Source organism: Triturus cristatus, chromosome 9 (assembly GCF_964204655.1).
Source record: "Triturus cristatus chromosome 9, aTriCri1.1, whole genome shotgun sequence".
Lineage (NCBI taxonomy): Eukaryota > Metazoa > Chordata > Amphibia > Caudata > Salamandridae > Triturus > Triturus cristatus.
Window position 1 is genome coordinate 145,140,247 of NC_140592.1, and position 23,715 is coordinate 145,163,961.

At 43.1% G+C, this 23,715-nt stretch overlaps 1 protein-coding gene across 2 annotated transcripts in view; it reads right to left on the reverse strand.

Annotated features, from left to right (window-relative positions):
* Positions 1-23,715, reverse strand: part of PHF2 (PHD finger protein 2) — a 499,797-nt gene that overhangs the window by 39,278 nt on the left and 436,804 nt on the right. The window contains exons 18-22 of one of the 2 annotated variants that reach the window (XM_085624579.1): positions 20,738-21,003; positions 17,976-18,071; positions 15,526-15,635; positions 4,409-4,673; positions 4,158-4,308 (exon numbers count right to left, since the gene is read on the reverse strand). In XM_085624579.1, coding sequence (XP_085480705.1) covers positions 4,190-4,308; positions 4,409-4,673; positions 15,526-15,635; positions 17,976-18,071; positions 20,738-21,003 — 856 coding nt within the window. In that variant the 3' untranslated portion in view covers positions 4,158-4,189. The remainder of the gene's footprint in view (positions 1-4,157; positions 4,309-4,408; positions 4,674-15,525; positions 15,636-17,975; positions 18,072-20,737; positions 21,004-23,715) is intronic. The other variant, XM_085624580.1, reaches the window with a different exon arrangement.

The window sequence follows — 23,715 nt, forward strand, 5'->3', positions numbered from 1 at the left end:
TGTCTGAACTGGGATGGCAGAGTGGGCTAAAGAACGGTGATGGATCAAACCCAGATCTGTTGACTGGGTGTGAGTGTTTGATTGGTTCTGATGCTCCGTCCATCACCACCCCCTTTTGTACCACTTAATCTTCAAGCATGAAGGTGGAATTTCTGGAGGTTGAGAGGAAGAACCTGCCACTACGACTGGGAGATGAGGTCCGCCTTGAGAGGAGGACAGAGTGAAGATCACAAGGAGAGATGTGGAAGGTCGCAAACAACACCCTTCTTGGACAGTCTGCAACAATGAAAAGAAATCAGACACAGTCCTGGCAAATATTTTTTCAGAACACAAGGAATCAAGGGTATGGGAGGAAATGCATAGTGGAGTGGAAAGTTCCACCTCAATCGAAACACATTCCCCAATCTTCCTGCAGCAGATACTGCAGGAAGCAGAATTGCCAAAGGGCATTGCTGCTAGTGACCAAGGGGTGCCTCACAGGGCAAGGATGTATTCTACCACTTCCGGATGGCGACTAGCCAAATTTCTGCTGGAGCAACCACACACAGAGTCTCAGTACTTCTTGACATACAAGGTGAAACCCTACTCCTTCCCACTTGTGATACCACAATATAGTCATATTGTCTGTGAAGATCTGGACAGACTGGCTGCAAACGGAGGGAAGGAAGGTCTTGAGTGCCAGACAAATCATCTTCAGTTCCTTCAGGTTAATTTGAACAACGTGCTCTTCGGGAAATGAGAGATCTCTCATCTTCAGCTCCTCCAGATGATTACGCCACCTAAAGGAGGAAGCTTCTGTCAGCACCATAGTCAAGGATGTTAGAAGGTGGAAGGATATCCCCTGAGGCAGGTGTTAATCCAACGAACACTCAGCCAGATTCTCTGCAGTGTCCTAGAAAGATCACAACGGTTTATGAGAGATCTCTCCTGTGCTGGAACCACTGCCTCCAGAGGCACCACTGGAGAGCCCTCATGTGCCAGCAGGCATACGTGACCATGATGATGTAGAAAGCCAGCAGACCTAGCAAGCGATTGACTGCCAGGATTGGAATCAGAACTGCCTCCAAAAACATTGGAATCATAACCTGAATGTCCCACGTTTTTAGAGAGGAGGATAACTCAAAGGGATGTTATGTCCAGTACTGCCTCTATGAACAGAAGGCACAGAGAGCTCAAGATGAGACTTGGTTATGCTGATGAAAAAATCCAATTCAAACAGCAGGGATGATGTTGCTTGCAGGCATGCAATTGATGCAACACAGGCTGCATCAATGTGGCTTTGAGCAGCCAGTCATCCAGGTACAGGAATACTAAGATCCCTGACCTCTGGAGTTGGGCCCCAACCATTGGACTCACATTTATAGAGACTCACTCAAGGATTCGATGTTGGTTCGAACAGGAGGACCACAAACCGGTCCAGCGCAGTGATTGCTAGCCCAAAGATCAGGCTGTCAACTTATGTGCTTTGTGTCTCACTAGTGCATTGTTCACCTTATCATCAGAGTCTTGCTCCATCAAAAGGCATGTCCCTCAAAGCTGTTGGAACATCTCCACAGAAGCCAGTTAGGCTACAGAGTAGCTCATGCCACTGGCTAGCAATATGGCAGTTAGCAGACAGCTCTAATTATTTTACTTGATGTGTCTTGCCCATCCCAAACCACCTCTGCAAAGTGGACTGTAAGGTGTTTGGGCAAATTTGGGACTGCCATTTGTGCCATATCCCAGAGGGCATGTTTATGCTTCCCCAACAAACAAGCCACATCTGTCAGCTTGGCGTAGTGGCAGGCTGACAGATGGGAAGGCCTTTTTTCCAAGTGCTTCTAGCCTTTTAGACTCCCTATCTGTAAGGGCTATGAGGAAGGAGCGGGGTTCTGTTTCATACATGAGGAGGCTTGTATGACTTTGGGAATTGATGGACAGACGAAGAAATCAAATTCTCTAAAATTGGTCTATAGTGCTTGAAAAGTACCCTGTTTACTGACTAGGCTGACTTAAGCTTTTCCCATGCCAATGTCACTAGGTACATGAGCGTCTCATTGAATGGCAGCAAAGCTGCAGAAGTCCTGTGCGAGAACTTAGGGACTTCAGTTAGGATGTTAGACTTTGTTTCCACCAATGGAAAGGGAAGTCCAAGAAAATCAGCAGCCTTTCTGAGCAGTATGTATACACCACTTGAGAGAACAAACCATCTGAACTTCTGTGGTGCCATCCAGTCTGCTAGCCTGTTGCAGTTCCAAGTAATCTGTCATTTCAATCAATAGAGGCAGAGGCAGATTGGCTGCCTCGTTGCTACCATCAGTATCATGCTAGGTTGGGCCAGGTACTTCGAGTGGGTCGGAATCAGATCCAAATATATCAGGTATTACACGGATATAAATTGTCTCGCTGCTCCTCCCTGAATCCAGGGTGAAGTCAACAGGTGAAGGTTTCAGTGTCAGGAAACCTCTGGATGGCATTGGTGATATTCCATGTGGAACAAAGGTGATAAAAAGCACTGAAGTGGGAGCCGCAGAAGGGAATCTGAACGAATCCACTAAAGATCCACGAGGCCAGCAGGCACTCCAAAGGGGACCAATGCGCGCCTAAATAGCTTCATAATAGCATGCATAAAGAATGCAGGATAGGCACTTGGAGTCAGGCACTGATGTGGCATTGGACATCAGTGGCTAAGGCACCAGGACGACGCTGGTGTCAGCACCAGTGCCAGGGACTCTGCTGCCAGACCTTCCCGGGAGGAGTTACCACCATCAGCTCTAGCTCTGATGACTCAGCAGGAGGCGGCTATTGTCGAAGTGATTTACCATTTAAAGGGTAACACCTATAAGGTGAGGAATCCCTGTGCCTACTCTTCTGTTTGTCCTTCATGGGTTTTTTCTTCGATGAGTTTGATGAAGGAGAGGAAGGAGAAAAACTGGAAGGGACCAGCAATGCAAGAAAAGCCACGCACAGTGCTCACTGTGGGTGTGGTCCATACAAATGCTTTCCTTGCTCCCCTTAATGGTTTTTGAGTGCATAAGACCACACTGATCGCATGACCTCAAGTCATGCCTCGACCCCAAGCACCAAAGGCAAACCGCATTCAAGTCCGAAATGGACATCTACCCATTATAGCCCCGACAGGACTTGAAGCCAGACTTTCTTGGGAGAGACTGTCCTTACACTGCACTCAAATTTGAATGTTAATTTGTAGGAAAAAAAATTCTGAAGAAAACGAAAATCAAAGGAGGGACAAGCTCTAGATCAGTGTCAAAGAGCATGGATTAAAAGAGAAATGGGCAGTGCACCAGGTTAGGAGCAATGTGGCTTCTGTGTTGCGTCCAGTGACAAAATGGATCCCACACTCTTTACCAGCACAAGAGAGCTATGGAAACGTTTCCACATCCAGTCTGCCATCAGGGGATACTAAACATGTGAGAGATCTTCAGGTAGAAATATCCACCAGAATAAAACCGCTTTCCAAATGGGAGGGCAAAAGGGCCAGTTGGGGGACCTGTGTAAATGTAACCCATCGCAAAGTAGTCATAAAAGAGGTGTTTATGCAAATAAGGTCTCATCACTGTAATACACAGACATTTTATACATTGCATCGCTGGATACACATTTTACTTCTGGACACATGCACTATGTTTTTTTAGGATTAGAATGGGTTATAAGTCGTCATCACCGACTCTACGGTGTATATGGCATATCTGACCAGTGATAACACTGTGCCCATTCCTATCAACTGCAAGACCAAAAGGTTTTTCTTGCTGATCCCAGATGTTGGTTTGCAGCCTTTTCTCTAAGTGAGATAACAAACTTACAACATCCTTACTGCTTGCAGAATGTCAGGCATTCCCTCAGGACACACACAATAAAACATATTTTTTTATACAAAGCATCTGGAAACAGTGGTGGAATGCTTGGCCTGATTTGTTGTATAGAACGTGTGATGCATTTTGACTTTACCAATCAGGATGAAGCAATACACATCTGATAATACATACATACGTACAAACACATATTGAACCACCAGATTCACACTGCTTTCGTGACCAGTGCTGCATGCTACCACGGTCCTCGCCTCACTCCGCTCCCCCATCCATTGCCACCAATTCCCTCCTTATGTTTTCCATTCCCATGCCCTCTCCTCCTTTGTTCCCCTTCTAATAACCCACCTCTTTTCTCTGGCCTTTCCTCCTTCTTCACTCTAAAATTGCAACAGACCGGCCTGCTTCTTTTTATTCATCCAACCATCAGCAGCTCCAAATTTGTACTGTTTTGTATTATTATTTTGAAACGCGCCCTGGATAAGGGTGCTATAGAAAACTAAACAAATGAATAAATTCAAAGAGTTACAAAACACTGATTTTCAAACTGTCAAATGAACAATAATGCTTATTTATGTACTGTAAACACTCTACTGTACCTTTAGCAGCTGAATTGTTCTGTGAAGACACCGAGGGTCTCCTCTGCTGGAGAAACACTCCTGGTGCCAAGGGCTGAGAACCCCGGTTAACTTGCGCCACCCCAAACGTGCTTGCGCCAGCGGTGTATTCGTGATCTGCTACGGTTGTTGGACTGAGATCCAGCTTAGAGGGTTCAGGAGAACTGCTTTCCTGAGGGAGCTTAATTGTGTGGTTGGATGAGAGCTTCTTTTTGGTATTCTTTTTCTTCTTGATTTTTTGTTCCTCCTTAAATGGAAGCAAACGTGCAAACCCTCTTTAATACTCAAGCCATCTACAACAATCATCACATTGTAACTCCCAGTCAGTTTAGCTAACGTTTTGTGCAAAAATGCACCTGCAACTCCATTCAGCGCAGATTAACATGCATGCAGTGGTAGTGATCACTTGTGCATCTCATAACATATTCAATCTGTGAACATGGTGGCAATAAACACTTGTAAACCTGCATAAGCATGAAACCATCCAGGCATGCGCAATTTGCATTTAATCCAGTCAGGATACCGTCCTACTGCCCACCCTACAGATCCCTATGTTCGGATCCTAAGATTGACATCTCTATTTCATCCCCTCTTAGATCAATCAAATGGCTACTGTCCAGTTAAGTATTAATAGGGTCTAATATTTGCAGCGCTACAAAATCTCAAAGATCTAGAGTAGCAAACTCTACATAAAGCCAATTTATCAACTCGTGTAGGCTCAGTTCAGTTTTGGAAATTGCTAGTCACCTTTCTTTTCTGGGAAAAACATTTCTGCTAATCCATAACGTAAAAGTAATTCGTAGAAACTATTTAATATATTCATCACAGATCGTTGCCGTGCCTGGGGAAATAACAGTTTTCATACAGCGGGCTCAGTTCTAAAATGGCTTCTACCGTCTGCACAAAATCTGATTGGAAAAGTTTGCATTTTGCATTGCGCAAGTTTGCGACGAGAATTTATGAATGGGCAGAATTCACTGCATGTGATCATTTTTCACAAACATCTTTGTCCGGCACAAAATTTGCACATATGGAAGCATGCCTGTGGGTGAAGCAGGAGTCCATTCCAGCACACCCCTCATTCATGAACATGGGACGGGGATCCACTCATCTCCCAGAGGGCATCTGTCGCAGGTGGAGACATTGCAGCCTGCAGGCCACAGGTACAAATGCCCCATCAGCACTGTTCCTCTGTACCGCACCACTCATTTCATACATACATACATACATACATGAGCGGCAGAGCCCTAACATAGATGTGGAAAAGTAAACGAAATTATACACATGCAGGGACTCTTCAAAGCACACATAGCCAATGCTGCAGCAACGGATGACGTAGGCAGAAGTCTGCTGACGTCAGCAGACTGCCGTCACCAGGCGCACGTGGCTCATGGGAGCCACTTCATACCATGGCAGCCCGCGAGGTGCACAGCTCCACTATGCATGAATACACGTTTGCATGCTCTGATGCGATGACAGATGCCACTGCCCAAAGAATGCAGACGCGCATTTGCAATGTTTGATTTGCCCGTCGCACTTATGTTTAATTTTTGTAAATCGTGATATTGAGTCTAATTCTTATTAATTCTGTTTTTCGCCGTCGTAATGTTTATCCTCCATTGCTTCTTGCCCTTCCTGTGATTTCAGAAGTATTATCTAGTTTTCAGGAACTGCTTATCTTTATTCCAAAAGAACGGCACACAGTGCAACACAATTATGCAGCACAATGAAGTAAACCTCTATTGGCGCGAATAGAGATACAGTTTACGCGATTTACCATCTCTTAAGAATTAGAAAAGTAAAATGCCGACAGGAGCAGAGAAATACAGCTGCTGCAATCTTTGTGCTCATTTAATTATCACTCAAATGCATGCAAAAGGATGCCTGGTTCATGATAAAGGAAATAAGTTTGCCTTTAATATGAGAAAAATATTTTCTACACGCACATTACTGTCAAGAGGAGAATCAATGGAGGCGCGGGCAAGGCAGAGAGAGGGAGAGACATGCGACACAGGTGAGATAAGGGGGAAGGCACAGGAGGAGGAGGAGGGAAGGAGTGTGGCTCTGAGCAATGTGCGGAGTCAGTGGCATAACACAACACGATGGGGCCCCCTGCAGAATGCACGGGCATAGGGCCCTTCCCTACACAGGGGCTCGCTTAAAGCACCTGAGTGGAGTTGGTGCAGAAGCAAAGCACGAGGAAAGGTCCGGCCTGAGCTTATGTTGTTATCCAAGACAGGTAACACGAGGACAACTGGGTTGGATAAAACCCCTATTACGCATGCGCCTTCAGACATCATTTCTCGGTCTGCGCCACATAAATAGTGCGGCGTTGAGCATGTACGGCCTGCCCTCTACATCTGGGAGATAGTCTGAAGAGTGCCGTACACGGTGCATCGCACACGCGTCAGCGCCCCTGCAGGAAGCAGATCTTGTCTGCCATCGCCCGGCTGCTGTCACCAGGCGCTCCCGCTGTAGTGTGGTGACTGAGATCAGAATAACGAGAGCCAGAAGGGCCTGCTCGCCTAGAAGCGTCTAGATTATTCACGCCAATGATGCTATGGATAATGATGCTAGTACACAGCAAGTCAGAATTTCAGATGTCTGAGGGTACTGACAATAGTAGATATTAATAATTATCCAAGTCACCCTCATGCGTTGTATAAATGGAATGATTCATGGCATAATGAATGACTGATTCAGCCCTCCTGTGACGTCACCACGTGCACTGCAGAGTTTGCTGAGACGTTTCAGTGACTCTGGCATTTTACTGGCGTTTCTGCCTCACATGGGCAGTGTGTGAGGGGCAGTGACAAGGCGCGCGCAGGTACCACCGATTTACAGGCTTCTCCTGCCCCCATCTCCACAATCTAACCCCCCAACCTAGCGTCCTCTTCTCTGTCTGCTCTCAGAGGCTGGCGAGAAGGCATCGAAGCTGCTGCATTATTCACTCCAATGCTGGTATTAAAATAATATAGTTCACATCAAACACGTAATTGTCTCCTGGCAATGAAAGTAATGGGTGTTAACATTATCCAACTCATTATTATGGGCAATAAAGGTTGAATGCCATGTTAGTCCATTTTCCTGCACTGCAATATCAGTTCAGTGTTAAAGATGAGAGCTCCTCCGCTAACACATTGCACTGAGGATGTTCCAAGCTTTTCAAGCATCTGTTTGCTGCAAACGATAGGGCCGAAGCTGTCCAATCAAATGCTCCCAATGCGCAAGAGCTGCAAACAGTGAATGCACAGAGTTGATCATCGAGGAATTGTGCGTTTTGCTCTATGTAGTGTGGACTTTCGAAGCTAACAAGAAGGGTTCAGTGGATTCTTATTTTCGACTACCAATAAGACGGCAATGCACGGTTCTAAACAATATGGGCCTTTTAGCTCTATTTATATCAACAGTTGTTAAATTGTTTAGATCAATTTACATCTGATGTAACCCATTTGAGGTTTTATTTTGTATTGCTGCTGACATACATGGAGCTCTTTACTTTTTTTTTAACCATAAAATCGAATAAAGTTTAATGAACTGAACTGGATTCTTCTGGAGGCGCGAAGCATGGAAAAATGTCAACCAAGCCCAGACATAGGCAAGCCAACCAGACCTGTGCATCCTGGATCTGTGCCAAGAAATCTCAGCATTCACCCTTCAGGGGCACTCTGAGGACGCCAGGATAAGGGTTGGAGTCAAGAATCTAGTGTATCCTGTGAGTGCTTGCCCAATGGGGTCCTATACACCCCTCAAGGACGTATTCAAGCCTTCGTGCACCTGCTCTCAGAGTGCACCACAGCGTCGGTGACCTATGATGGAGTGCATGCCTTAAACATACCAGTGTGCCACGCTAGGGGCTTGTGCTCACGCATGAAGAGTAAAGTAAGGCAAAGTGTGGAATGGCACATTTTAGTGGTACATACCAGTGTGCCACACTAGGGCTTGTTCTCACCCGAGAAGAGTAAAGTAAGGCAAAGTGTGGAATGGCACATTTTAGTGGTACATACCAGTGTGCCACGCTAGGGGCTTGTGCTCACCCGTGAGGAGTAAAGTAAGGCAAAGTGTGGAATGGCACATTTTAGTGGTACACACCAGTGTGCAACGTTGGGGCCTTGTGCTCACGCATGAAGAGTAAAGTAAGGCAAAGTGTGGAATGGCACATTTTAGTGGTACATACCAGTGTGCCACGTTAGGGGCTTGTGCTCACCCGTGAATAGTAAAGTAAAGCAAAGCGTGGAATGGCACATTTTAGTGGTACATACCAGTGTGCCACGTTAGGGGCTTGTGCTCACCCGTGAAGAGTAAAGTAAGGCAAAGTGTGGAATGGCACATTTTAGTGGTACATACCAGTGTGCCACGTTAGGGCCTTGTGCTCACGCATGAAGAGTAAAGTAAGGCAAAGTGTGGAATAGCACCTTTTAGTGGTACATACCAGTGTGCCACGTTAGGGGCTTGTGCTCACCCGTGAAGAGTAAAGTAAGGCAAAGTGTGGAATGGCACATTTTAGTGGTACTGCTGTCATTAGGGCAGTAGCGCCAGGTCCCAGGAGTGTGAGGCTAAGTGCATCCCACTAGCTGCTGCATTTTAACTCGTAAATGGGGTTGTGGGGTTAGTGAGTCACTTTTTCTTTCTTTCATTACGCCCCTTGCCACCTTTGCTCTGCCACTGGTACCCGACATGCTGCCAGTAAAGGGTCGATTCGATTGAAGTAAGGCCTTGTTTAAGCATCTAACAGGGCCAGTGTGAGCATAGGATTCCAGCACGACGTCCCACTCCCTAAAACCCTCTGTCCTGTATCCAGTGAGCCCTAGCTGCCTGGCCGTCACGTCACGGGGGTCTGTCTGTCTCGCAGGAGTCTGTCTGTCTCCAGGGCCGGCTCTAGGGCGGTGCGACCGGTGCCTAGGGTGGCCAACTGGCATTGGTGCAAATTCAGGACGGTGAGTGTAAAAATTCAGGACAAAGGGTCAAAATTCAGGACACAAATTCAGGACAGGAGGTCAAAATTCAGGACAAAACTTCAGGACAATAGGTACGTTTTATAGACACATCAGAGGAGGTCGTGCAATAGTATATAAGTAAGCCCAGCCATATCCAAACATTCAACCATTTGCAAACCTATCCATCATGTATCCGTCCATCTATCATTTCACTCATACATCCCTTCATCTATCCTTTCACTCATCCATCATCCATCCATCCACCCTTTCACCCTATCCATCTGTACACTCATCCATCCACTCTTCTACCCATCCATTCACTCATCCATCCAGCCATTTACCCTTTCACCCATCCAGCCATCCTTTCACTTACTCATCCATCCAACCAGTCACTCATCCTTCCACCCATTCAGTCATCCATCCATCCTCCCTTTCTCTCTCCATCGATCCTTTCACTTAGCCATCCTTCCTTCCATCCATCCACCCACCCATCCATCTACTCATCCACTCATGAATCCATCCATTGACCCTATCAACTCATCCATCCTTTCTCTCATCCATCTATCTTTTCACTCATCTATTCATCATTTTGTCCATCTACCCTCCCTTTCACTCACCCATCCATCCTTACATCCACCCTTTCACTCATCCCTCCATCCATTCACCCTTGCACTTATCAATTCATCAATCCATCCATCATTTCACTCATCCATCCAACCACTCACTCATCATCCACCTTTTCACTCATCCATCCTTTCACTCATCCATCCACCCTTTTATCCATCTAGCTACCCTTCCACCAATACATCCAGCTATTTACTTTTTCTCTCATCCATCCTTCCACTCGCTCATCAATCCATCCATCCATCCTCTCTCATTACCACCTATTCAATCTTTCATTCATCCATTCACCCTTTCACTAATTCATCCAGACATCCACCCATCCCTTTACTTACTCACTCGCCCACCTTTTCATATTAATTTTGAGCTGAGCCGTTTTGAGAAGAGGCCCATCAAGAACTTCACCCTCGCTGCAGGAGCCATTCCAGGACTGGGACAGGATCCACCACAGGGGGGGTCAGGAGCCAATAGGGGGGGCAGGAGCCATCACAGGCAGTGGGGGGGGACAGGAGCCACCACATGGGGGGGGGGCAGGAGCCATCATTGGGGGGGGGGGGGCAGGATCCATCACAGGAGGGGGAACAGGATCCACCAGGGTGGGCATGCAGTATTCTAGTATCATCTTGTTCTCTTCCAGGGTGGGGTAGGGCTCCTCACCCCCTCCTGGGCAAGACAACGAGAAGACAGGCTCTCTTTCCAAAATGTTAGTTTTGCCACACCCCACCGTGATGTACAGTCCTTAAAGGAGATACTCCAAGAGAACTGATTTAACTGATTGTCCTCCATACTTTGTTAATCAGTGTGGGTGCGTTTGTGCCATTTCTTTATTTTATTACATTATAGACTGCATGTTTGAAGAACCGAGGTTTGCTTACAATTTAATGACAGTAATTAAGCTCTGTGAAGAGAACCACGTGCTGCCTCGGTGTAATCAGGGTGGGTTCTATGATGTTTGGGGCCCTGGGCAGAAAGGGAATGTGTGAGGCCCCTCTAAGTTGCAGAGACATGACGCATTCAGGGCTGTTTGCATCTGAATAGATGCCCCTGCTCCTGAGGCTGCAGCCCCTCCCTCTCAGTCACCTTCAAGCACCTCTTAACAGCTCATCAAGGGCGGAAGGTGTGAGGGTTGCCATCCCGCTGTGCCTCTCCAATTCTGCTGGGTATCTGAGCGTTGGTACTGCATCGGAGTCTGTTACACCCGACCTCAACAGCATTGGAGTCTAAAAGGGAGGTGGGTGGAAGCTGTGCCGGCTTTAGGGTGGTGCGACCGGTGCCCGGTTAAAATGACGGACAAATGGCATCCGTTAAAGAATCCTTCACGGACAACGGACAGACGGCCGAAATTACGGACTGTCCGTGAAATTTACGGACGGTTGGTCACCCTGCCGGGTGCAGACTCTTCGAGGCGGCGCCTGTTTGGAAGTATTTTATGGTGTTCAAAGCACCTGCTGCTGCATTGCTGGCCCTGCAATTTTCATGCAAAAATAAACATGCCAAGATATCACAGTGATTAATGTTCTTCCTGGAAAGAGAAGGAGTTTTGTCTAGTGGAAGATTTAACTCATTTTATGTTAGCACATAGGGTTAAGATGCCTGCTGCAAAGAACCATGCAGATCACAAAGTGCATATATTTTAAATAGGTTAGTGCTTTTGTCAGAGAAATCCTTTTGTTGCTACTAAAGTCCTAACATGGAACAGTGAGCTAATAACTGTCATCAAAGAGCTGCATGCAAACTGCAAGGTATAGATTAAAGAATTATGATTTTTCCTCGGGCTTTCATTATTATAATGTTTTAAAAAGGATTCATTTTGGTTTAAAAAAAACCTTATTATTAAATGTAACCCCCAAGCATGGGGTTATGTTTTAAATTCTGAGTCTGTGCTTTTCCAGCCTAAGCACTCTTAAACTATACTGTCTACCAGTATGGATGACATGTGACTCACCTTGTAGTCTTCTGGCTTATGTAACATTTCCTATAACCTATTTTACACACATATGATTGATTGTCTGGTATAGGAAGCGCAGAGAGTGTTTATGGAGACTTGAGGGTGGTAGTGAGGGAGTCTATGGGGGGCGCCAACAAACACTGTCGCACAGGGCGCCACCAGTGCTAAAGCCCGCCGTATCTGTCTCACAGGGGCAGCAAGAGGCGCTTACGAGACACGTGTGCATCGCAGAGTCAGCGATCTAATGAAATGGGAACCTGGCCTTTCTTTGACAACAAGAATTGCTAACGACATCAGAATCTAAGTGAACTTGGCACCGAAATTGACATATCTAATGAGTCATTATTGCAGCCATTTCCTTCTCTAATCGTGTTAATGAGACATCAGTCACATCCAGTTTTGAAGGTGAATTTAAGTTGTTACAATAAATTACTCGCAGTTTTCGCGAGTCTCTCTTCTCTCCCGGCCAACAACTGTTTGTCATTACATTATTGTGCTGATCCACAGCTGTTAGCATCACTCCAAGATTAACAGCACCAGAGATGAGGATTATTCTTGCACTGTAGAAATATTACCATTTTAGTGCTGGGGTGAATGTATGACATTGTTCTGCATTCTGTCCATCAACTGTTTTTGCATTTTAGTAGCTCACCTAAGGAAAAAACAACATCTCTTCCCTTCAAGAGTAACTACACATCCAGCCCAGGTTTATCCTTCAGATTATGGTCATTAGGCACATTCTAACTTTCTTTATCAATGAGTTTGTGCTACATCAAATCAGGTTTAATTTGATTACATTGGTTTAGATTTATGCTTCATACTGATCAATCAAGAAATATATGGAGTTCTAACCGCGCCACACTGAACTGAATATATTATCCTAGTGAGTCATATAAGTTAATGGACATTAATGCTCCTAAATTAAATCAGCAGCGAATCTGATGAATAAAGACTAATTATGAGGAGCAGAGGCATAAATTGGTTCAGATGCAATGGTTTGCGCCTGGTGCACCATTTAAACTCTTCGATACAAAATCCCCTTCAGCATAACCTAAAGCATTATATATATATATATATATATATATATTCACTGAAAAAACCATAGGTTTCACACATGTTATAGTTAGCGGAAATTTTACTGATAAAAAACCAATAAAATTGCCCCGTTATAGTTAGTGCTGGCAACTATAACTCACGCGACCGCAATCTTCTGCTGATGCTAATACTGTATTTAGACACTTATTTGCCCATGTCTTCTTCCATACATTTTTAGCTATACATATATTACAAATATTTTTTTTTATAAAGACACATATGTCATCAGCAGAAGATTGCGGTCGCGTGAGTTATAGTTGCCAGCACTAACTATAACGGGGCAATTTTATTGGTTTTTTATCAGTAAAATTTCCGCTAACTATAACATGTGTGAAACCTATGGTTTTTTCAGTGAATTTGCAAGGTTTTTTAAATGCTAATTCCTAACTATAACGTGTGTGAAACCTATGGTTTTTTCAGTGAATTTGTACGGTTTTTTAAATGCTAAGTTACTTTACGCCATTCGAGGCGTGCGCGCCCACTTAACGCAGTGCGTTCCGTGCACGGTTTTTATCAACTTTAATAAGCCCTGTACATTTGGTGGCCTTCGGCCACCAAAAGCGCAGGGGGTGGGGTCAATGTGGATGGTGTTTTTTTTATTTCGATTTTATAATTTCATGTTGCCAAAATATAGTTTTTTTACTGATGTAATAAGCCCTGTACATTTGGTGGCCTACAGCCACCAAAAGCACAGGGGGTGGGGTAAGTGTGGATAGTGTTTTTTTTATTTCTATTTTTTACCGTACGCTTACGGTAAGCGTACGGTAAGCGTACTCGGCGAAATTGCCGAAAAAAAAATAAAACCGTTTTTGCTCTTGGGGGATGTTTGGGGACTCCCTCAACATGACTATGTGGGAGGGAGTTGTCAAAACAGCCCCGTAACATGTTTTTGGGCATCATGTTTGATAAATAACACTCAGTGCGAGAGACAAAATGGCGGACGCCGCTTCCTGGTTTCGGCCGATTCGAATGTTTACTAAGATCTAAGAGCCAATCAGAATCGCGCTCGCGCACGCCACCGTACGCGTACGGTAAGCGTACGGTAAGCGTACCGTAAGCGGGTTCAGATATATATATTGATTTAAAGGCTATTTTCTCAGAATCTACTGAACAGATTTACACCAAACCTACAAAAGGCACTTCCTTGACATAGGGACTACCTCTCTGCCAAATTTCTAGTAATTCTATTCAGCCGTTCGGGCTGTAGCTCTGTCTAAAGGTCCTATGGAAAAATGCATGGGAAAAACGCGTTTTGGGACCCCCCTTTTATCTCAGCCCCCGCTTGACGAATCCCCCCGAGACTTTCAGGGTAGGAGCGGAGCGTAGCGCCCCACCTATTTTGAGAAATTCGCGAGGATTCATCGACCGGCGCCAAAGTTATTCAAAATAGAATGTTGCGGATTTCCTATGGAAAAGGGGTCCTAACTATAACTACCTACTGGCGACCGCCAGTAGGTAATATATATATATATATATATATATATATATATATATATACATATACAATAGAAACTATAGTAGGGTAAGCAACATTTTGCCCTCCAAAGAAAACTCCATGAGTAAAAGATGAACATTTATTTTTTTAAATGCCGATTTTAATCATGTGCAAATTTATAATTTATGATACGACTGAAATAATGCAAAAGCTGTAGCACTGTTCAAGTGCACTGGACGCAAGAGCGGAAGACCACAACTTTTAGAAATGGAGCAGTGAACCCATGTGACAGAGGATCTGATTCTTTCTGGCTGATAGGGCTGTAGTGCAGCAATATGATTTCTGTAGAAAATATGGCATGCAATGACATGGATGAAGCAGCTGAAAAATTGGCGAATGTCTTTTTAAAATCTTTATTGTTTTATATGAAATGTCATACATTTTGAATAGTTTGTTAGATAATATTTTGATATGTAGGTTCCGAAGTTCCTTTTACCTTATGGCATTTTATTAAGATGAATAAATGTAATGTGATGATGATTAGTTAAAGGGTGTGGTGTGGGTCCAGAAAAATACTGAGGATTCACAATATCATGAGTAGAGTATCAAGGGCCAAAAAATCAACAGGGAAGGACATATAGATTTTCTATACCTAACTCCGAATCAATGTTCCTTGATGACACATATATCTTCATGGTACGTAGTTGTAGAGTTAAGAATATTAAATCTATATTCTCCATTATTTTGGTCATGATATTGTGGCCGCTATATATTCCGTCCGCGATATATTCTAGACTACAACCTAGCTAGAGCATTGAGCACTTAAAAAGAGACACTTAAGATGGGACTGAAGCCTAGATAATGTAGCCCATATTGACTCACGCAACAATGTTCCAAATTGACAAACTGCAAACAGAAGCAGAATTATACATTTTCTAATTGAATGCGGGACAGAGTATTGTGTAAACGTATCAAGCCGGGAGACAAACACGAAAAAATAAAACAGATGCATAAATCCGAAATAGGATTTTTTGGGATAAGCATGCACCATGAGTAGCATTACCTGATGAGATAATTTTGCCGCAGCTGCGGCCAGCCCAGTTTCAATGGAGGCCACTCTGGTACCCTCTCGAACAGGTCTGTCTTGCCGCGGTACCGAAGGGCCAACTCTTGCTAAATTTTTAAAAGAACGAATAGGAAGAGTGCTATTAAGAATAAATATTAAAGAAACAGAGATTGATTAACATGTAACGTAATACAAAATACTGGTTACTGAGATCCTCAAGAAAAATAGAGACGGTTTCAGAAATAATCTGAGTGTGGAGACTGCTCTTGATTTTGAATCTTTTGCATTTGTCATCCCAAGAATGTTGTCAGTTGTGCACCACCTCTCTGAGATTACACCACCGCCTAAGAAGCCAGAAAGGTTCACACCGGTGTGTATGGCTTTAAAAATGATACACCTGCAAGAGCCAGAGTACTGTCACTCATCTCTCAAGATCTCTGATGTCATCACATATATGAGGTGTCTTTGTAACTCAAGACTATAGAACAACAAAATCAGAACTATAAAGTGTCAATACAATCCTTTTCCAGAGCAGCCACTTCTATCTGGGATTGCCTTCCTGATGATCTGAGATGCTCAGAGACTCAAAAGAAATTATGCAAAAAGCTGACTGCATATTTTTTAAAAGTACTCCTGAAGTATCCCACACACCTCTTTGATTTTCCTGCTTTTTCTACCTGTTTTGCAGTCCCTCTTTCTTCAGAGTACCTCACTGTTACTTCTACCATTTCTCACTTTCACCTTCCAATACCTTTGCTCGATTTGCATGCTATGTGCTCTTACTGCTGTTACTGTCCCTCCCTCCTGCACTATTTGCTGCAATCTCTACCATCTGAGCTACAGCAAAGTTCCTTCTCCTTTTTCCTCATTTTTGCAGTATATCATCCTAGATCTGCAGCTCTCTTTTCTCTATTTTACCTCTTTCTATCTACTAGGATTGTCACCGTCATTTGTTAAGCTCCTTGCTGAAGTAGATGTTAACCGGCCATTTTTAATGTTGATGTTTGATGTTAAAGTGGTTCCTTGTAAGTGATGCATTTGTCCTCATCTGTTCTTGGGGTCTACAGCACAGCTATACCTTTCAGTACAGTAGCGCTTATACAAAATGCCAAAATACAAGATAAAATGAAAGCAGTGCATATTAGTTCATGGCAAATGCCCCATTTTGGAAGACTTTGCAGCTGACCTCATTTCTGAACGGGAGGAACAATGATCAGTCAAGTCAGTACTATTAAAGGTTTGCATTTCCCTCCTCCATTGTTCAACTCTGATATGTAAGTAACGAGCCACAAACTATCAATGCAACTTCTATGTCTAGGTGTGAGGTGCCATCAAGTGTACATTTCATATTGTCAGAATAGATCTCTTTCGACAATCGTTCACACCTGAAAAGTAAATTTTTTCCCATCCCATAAAATTTCCCTTTAGTGTTAAAGAACACTGGATCTTCGCCTTCTAATTCGGATTGACAGAAGAACGTAAGTGCTGAAGATCACTTCCATCACAGACAAGTCATCCCTATCATTTAGTAGTCATGTATCCAAATAACTACTTGACCACTTAAAAAAAATACATACATATAAAGATTTAGTTCAATATAGAACATATTATACATTGCTCTGCCGGTTAAAAGCCTGGACTATCATTTAAGGAATACTGTTATACCTTAATATCATGCCCAAAATATCGACGGCAAAAAATACTGAATGGTGAGTGCATTTAAGAAAGTATATATTCGCAGTTTTTAACTCCTCATCTGCGTACCTTGACCATATACATATGGTCAAGGTACGTAGATGTGGAATTAGGAATAGAAAATATACACAGATTTAACCGTCAATATTTGTGTCCTTGAGATTATCATTATGATATTAAAGTATAATGATTTTCCTACTCGGAATGTAGGACCCACACCTCCTGTCACACATTCAGACTACATGCTTAATCTACAGGAAGAAATTGAGCAGGAATCTGGGTACCAAGCAGCCCTGGACAACTTGTGCTCTGTTTTAGCTATAGTTGTGCATGTGCACTTTTCTTTATTAGGATAGTCATATCTTGTTTTGTTTTCTTTGTGGAAATGACCAACTATCAATTATCAACCCAGTTCAAGAACGCCTCAGTCAAGAAGATCCCTTGACATAATGCACACTACGTTTGCAACATGTTAATGATGTGTCGCCCAAGTTACTAAGAAGAAAATAATTTAGAAGACTGGTTTAAACTGCTAATTTACGAAAGGATTAACAATAACTATCAAGCACATGAGAAGTGTCTAGTCAGTAATTTCCATGTATCTGCAACTATCTTTAAAAAGCCTTTCCAATGAACATCATATAGCGGTGTAGAACCCTTACGCAGCAAACAAATAGTTAATTTTAGACCTAATTTTTTTAATCTGTTTCCTCCATATTGAATGAAAAATAAAATTAAAACGAAACACCCACCAGTCGGGCTATATGGAGCATCATCTGAGCTTTTTCTCTTCTTGGACCGGGATTTAAATACTGGGTGGTCTTCATCTGATTCCAGTGAAGGATAAACTAAGGAAGATAACAACACATTAGTCAGTCAGATTAGATAATTTTTATTATGTTAGGTAAATTGCAAGGTAATCTAAATCACATTTGTGCAAAACACAACTTACTTCCATTGATGGCATCTACACAAACTAGAGAAGTAAAAAGAGTAAGATAACTAGAGTGTTATGTGATGGAAAGGGAAGGTTGATGGGGCGGTGGGAATGAGTAAGGAAAAAAGTGGGGTAAAAAAAGAGTGCTACTAAGTTTAGAATTCAGAAAGAGCGAATGAGCAGATGAGGTTTTAGCTTTCTCTCTCATACTCTCCTTGTATGATGAATGCACATTACTTTTATGTGTGTGTGTATGCATGTGTTTACGTGCATGTGTCTGTGTTTCTGTGCCATATCTTCCTGTTTCTGTGTTTTGGGGAACAAATATGGACTTCATCTTGGGAGTGCTATGCAGGATTTCATCAATATATTCTGTAAAAGTAGTGATATCTTTTAGCAATGAGCTCTTTAAATGTTGGCTGGATATAATAAAATTACACTTTTACTATGGATGAACGGAAATGATAATTTCCAAGACGAGGGCTGTTTTCTGCTACATTTGCACTGTGACGGTTCACTGTCTAGTTGGCCCCAGAGTAGTCCAAGACCAACTTCCAAACCTTTCACAAATATCCTTGACAACCTCAAAAGAGCGGCAGATGGCAGTGAGGTTTCAGCACTTCTCTGAACCTTCTGCTGCTTTTTACATCTCCAAGTACACCACTTTATTTAGAATCAAGTCCTGCGGCCGTATCATGAACGAGTGCACTGGTGCAGAGCAGAGCTGTCTCTCTTTCGAAGAAATCGCAGTGCATGAGATGCAGACAATACAGCTCGGAAAAAGGACTCGGTACGTACTGCTCACCTTTTCTGAGCTGTGCTGCCTGCATCTCCTGCACTCACTCAGACAGTTTCTGAGTTGAGGGGATACTCTTTTGACAATGCAATGGTTTAAGAAGAAGAGTGGCCAGCTGTGCTCTGCGACTGCACAGCCATTCATGATACAGTCCCTGGAGAGGATCAGGAACCACAACATGTTCCCCTTTTCTGCTTTTTCCCATCATCAGCACATACATTCACTTTGAAAATGTCAGCGTTAGTGCCTGGGCTGCAGACATCAGAGCTCATAAACACAGGCTGGTAATTGCCTCTTCATGTTTCTGAGCTCTGCTGTCAGCAGTACATGCACTTAGACATTCTGAGTTAATGTATGCGCAGTGCATAGAAAACAGAAATGCACAGACCCCACCTCCCCATTCTGCGTTGGAGCAGCAGAAGGAGTGCCCCTGATCTTTTTACAGGTATCTGGCACTCCCTCATTTTTAAATCTCAACCAGTAAGAAACACTTTCACCTCCTCTTCTTGCAGTCGACCAGAGGATGGCTGACCTTTTTTTTTTTTTTTTTTTTTAAATTAACCTGAATAAACATACAATTAAATGGTAGGTCTGATGATTCCCTGGACATAAGCCATTAAACAGATAGAGGGTTGTCTCTTTAATCTGTGAAAGACTTGAATCACTTGTAAGTCATTACTGACTGAGCTCACGAAGTTGGGGCAGGTGTCTGTGCAAGATTGCCTTGCCTTCTTTGGGAACAATAAAAGTTGTAGAGATCTGATCTTAGTAATTCCAGATCAGCTGATCACATCAGCCGTGTTCCTGCGACGCCTTATTGGGCATCATTTGATTTCCGACATACTGAATGCACAGTTAGCAGCACCTTCAAACTTCTACTTTTGTAGAGGCAGAATCACACGCCTACACTTGGCATTTGCTACCAGTTAGCAGGATGTTGTTCGCATCCTTCTATTTCATACATAGATCGACTCACCACGAAGGCATTTAATTTCTGCATAAAACATCTGTTGTAGATCTATGCTCTGCTAGAGATCTATGCTCTGCTAGATCACAAAGTCTTATTAGGGGGGGGGGCTTTCCATTGTGTAGAAGCAGCTTGATTGTTCAACACACTTGCCACACACATCAAGATCACCGACGAACACTTCAGTTTCAGGTGCACGCTGTACGTTTTAGGAGTATACAGCCATGTCCCAAAGAAGGGGCATAATGTTTTTATGTAATGTTATTTTATGACATGTTACTGGTATTGGTTTATTTCACTGTCTGCCACTAGTGTGGCCTGGTACCATCGATATGGGAGTTACAGTTTTTGAACTTACACGAACAGGGTATGAATTTTGAGAAATAAAATAATTCATGCTACCACAACCATTACACCAGAATCTAAGCATTGTTGCCATTCAATTTCAGTGCCAGTCTATGTTTAAACGCAGAGGTGTATTTACCTAGATGTATACCATTCTTAGTGGAAGATTTGTCTGTGAAAAAAATAGCTTTTCGGAAAAAAATATGCATTTATTTGCAGATTTAAAAATAGGTCTATGGCACGACAATTTGCATTTTTTCAATGCAACCAGAAAGCCTGTTGATGCTGCCTTTGATGCAACACAAAACATACTGCAGGAGTTTAACACATATGGTGACATGGATTCCTCTGCTCCACCGCCTGTACATGGCACCTAGTTTTGTTGTAGGCTGTTTGGCTCATACCATCTGTTCAGAAGTGCTATTTCAACTGACAAAGGTGACCACTTTGGTATAACAATTATACTCACCAAAATCAGAATCCTTAAAACAGGCATCCATGTGGTCCTGGTCCTCATAGTCGTCCATGTCGATGTGTTTTATTGTTTTCTTGATAACACGTTTGCTTACAGTCTTGTTGCTGGCAGATTTCTTGGAGTTTTGAGTTGAGAGGCTGTTATTTTTAGCTTGGCTTGCACTCCAAGGCGACTGTATACAGGAATCTGAAGAGGAGAGGTTTGCCATAGATAACATGCCTTGGATGGCTTCCTGTGTGCTGGGTGAGGCAGGTGGTTGACTGAATCAGAACATTAAAAAATACAGAAATGTTAGTAATTGGAGCATTTCTGACCCTTAATAACAGAATTTAGATCTGATTCAGGAAGAACAGATAATGATAAAAAAAAAACTGCACAGGATAACTAAAAAGCAAAAAAGTCTGCAGCCAAGTTCAACTGTGAATACATTTGCGATTTCAAGGATGATTACTGTGCCTTGTTTGACAAAGTGACTCACATCAACACAATTAGGACAAAATAAAAAATAGAATATTATTTGACATTTTAGCAGCTGCTATCTACACTTTCTGACTGATATCCAGGCGAGGTGCTTGGTGAATCACACTCTTATAAGACAGTGTTAATTTCTAGAACTGCATTAATGCTTTCCAAAAGTAAATAATTAACATATGCGCAATAAAGACTGTATTTACATTTTTATAAACAAGGTATTCAGCTGCATGAGAACAAGTGCAGAATTTTGTGCTATGACCAGGGTCACTGCAGAAAAAAAACTGAAAAGCTTGTATGCTTCCGGGGTTACTGGATAAGGCAAACATGTGAGAGACTCTCAGTACAGCAGGTTGTCTTATTGTTGCTCCTGTATTGTTGTGGCACGTTTTCCACCACCAATTTCTGGGCCATGCTGTTGCTAGCATCGTTCTTTCAAACTCCCAGATGATTATGGTATGGCACAACAACAGAAAAAATGTTGAGAATTCATGTTTACCATTAGTCGTATGGAAAAAACTGAAGCTCCACGTACGCAAATTTCATTAAAATACTGAAAAAAACTTCATCTTTAGAGAATAAACGAAATGTAACATTCTTTCTAAAACAAAAATGTAAGAGAAACACAGCTTCAAAAATGTTCGTGGGGGAGAAAAAAAACACGCATGTTTAGTTTTTGTGGCATTGTTTCAGGAAAAAAGACAGGAATATCTTCATGATACTTTTTGGGAGTTACAGTGTTGAAAAAAATCCAGAAAATGTGCTTTTTACATGCAAATTTCCTACGAAGTCAGGCGACACAGTGGTACAAATGACTAATAATTAAACAATTTCATCAACAGCAAAATTTGTGGAGGTAGGGCATGGAAAATGCAGTAATCTCTCACACATGTTTGAGTTTCTCAATAGCCACACATATTTTGTGGGAAGATTTCCAGTCTGGAAACCCAAATAAATGTACTCCTGTCACAGGAAGAAGAAGTGCCTATCCAGAGTAGGAAAAGCAGGGAATGCCCTGTTTTACGTGAGGTTATAGGGGAAGGAGCAAAGGGAAACACGTTTGTACATTGTTGCATGACTGACTAATGCAGATTTTCCACCGAGTACAAAATATGATTGAATGAAGCCTTTTGATCAACAGGAGGACCTACTCCAGTAGATTTCTGAAAGTACTCATGGGAGTCTTTGTAAATCTTCAAAAAGTAAGATATCCTCTTCAAATGTAGGAGTAAACCTTTGGGAAGAGACTTCTGACTTTCACCAACTTTACTTCACAATCGGCTTTTGCTTCTTACATGTACGCGAATGATTCCTATTTACCAAAAATATCAAGTATCCCATTTTAAGATACAAATTCAGGAAGACTCTTGCTAATGTTGTTCATTCCATGGGTTTTGTGTCAATTATCAGGTTGCATTGACAACTTTTAAACAGCAATCTGCAATTGTGAGCTCAGAAGCATCAATTTATTATAACCACGAGTCTCGTATTCTTTAGTTCATGTAAGGCTAGCACATCCTAATGATACTTTGCAACTGGCAGTATTAAATTAAATCCATGCTTTTATATTGTTACATTTTATCCCTATTTTAAAAACCTGTTTCATTTACTCTGACAATCAAATGGAGAATAATGAGCTCGATGTGTTTGTTGTTTGCATCTTCCACACTTCTCACACCAAGCATCTTGGCTCCCAGGCTATCAGAGTTCTCCACCAGCACTCCTGCGCCTTCAATAAGAACTGCATGTTAGCCCATTGCACACATACATGAGGTGGAAGTTCCTGGCCATTCATGGTCCGGCACCAAATCTACCAGCAGTGACCCAGGGCCTACCAAAATCCGTAACCTGTGAACAATCGCCCCCAGGTGCTGATCAGGGCCAAGTTCAAGCCTGCAATGAGGTTCAAAGGACATTGCTGAGAAATGACTGGGGGAGAATGTCTGCATTGTCAGCATTCCGTCCATCATTTGTTTGTTGTAACGCTTTTCGCCCTAAGTGGGATGGGTATTCCCAGACGTGGGACCCTTGCTCACTACGCCACTGGAGTCAAGCTATCCTGGCTGATGACGGCTGATAGCCAGAAACCGGTCCTAGGATGCTTGATTCCGGTCCAGGGAAGACATGGCTTGGCAGTTCGGGCTGGACTGTTCCCATGAGGCACAGAGTCAAGACTGATTTGCATATGGCCATGTCTAAACTGGGGTGGTGTAGTGGGCAAAAGAACGATGGATTTAACCCAGATCTCTTGACTGGGGGAGAATGTCTGCATTGTCAGCATTCCGTCCATCATTTGTTTGTTGTAACGCTTTTCGCCCTAAGTGGGATGGGTATTCCCAGACGTGGGAACCTTGCTCACTACGCCACTGGAGTCAAGCTATCCTGGCTGATGACGGCTGATAGCCAGAAACCGGTCCTAGGATGCTTGATTCCGGTCCAGGGAAGACATGGCTTGGCAGTTCGGGCTGGACTGTTCCCACGAGGCACAGGGTCAAGACTGA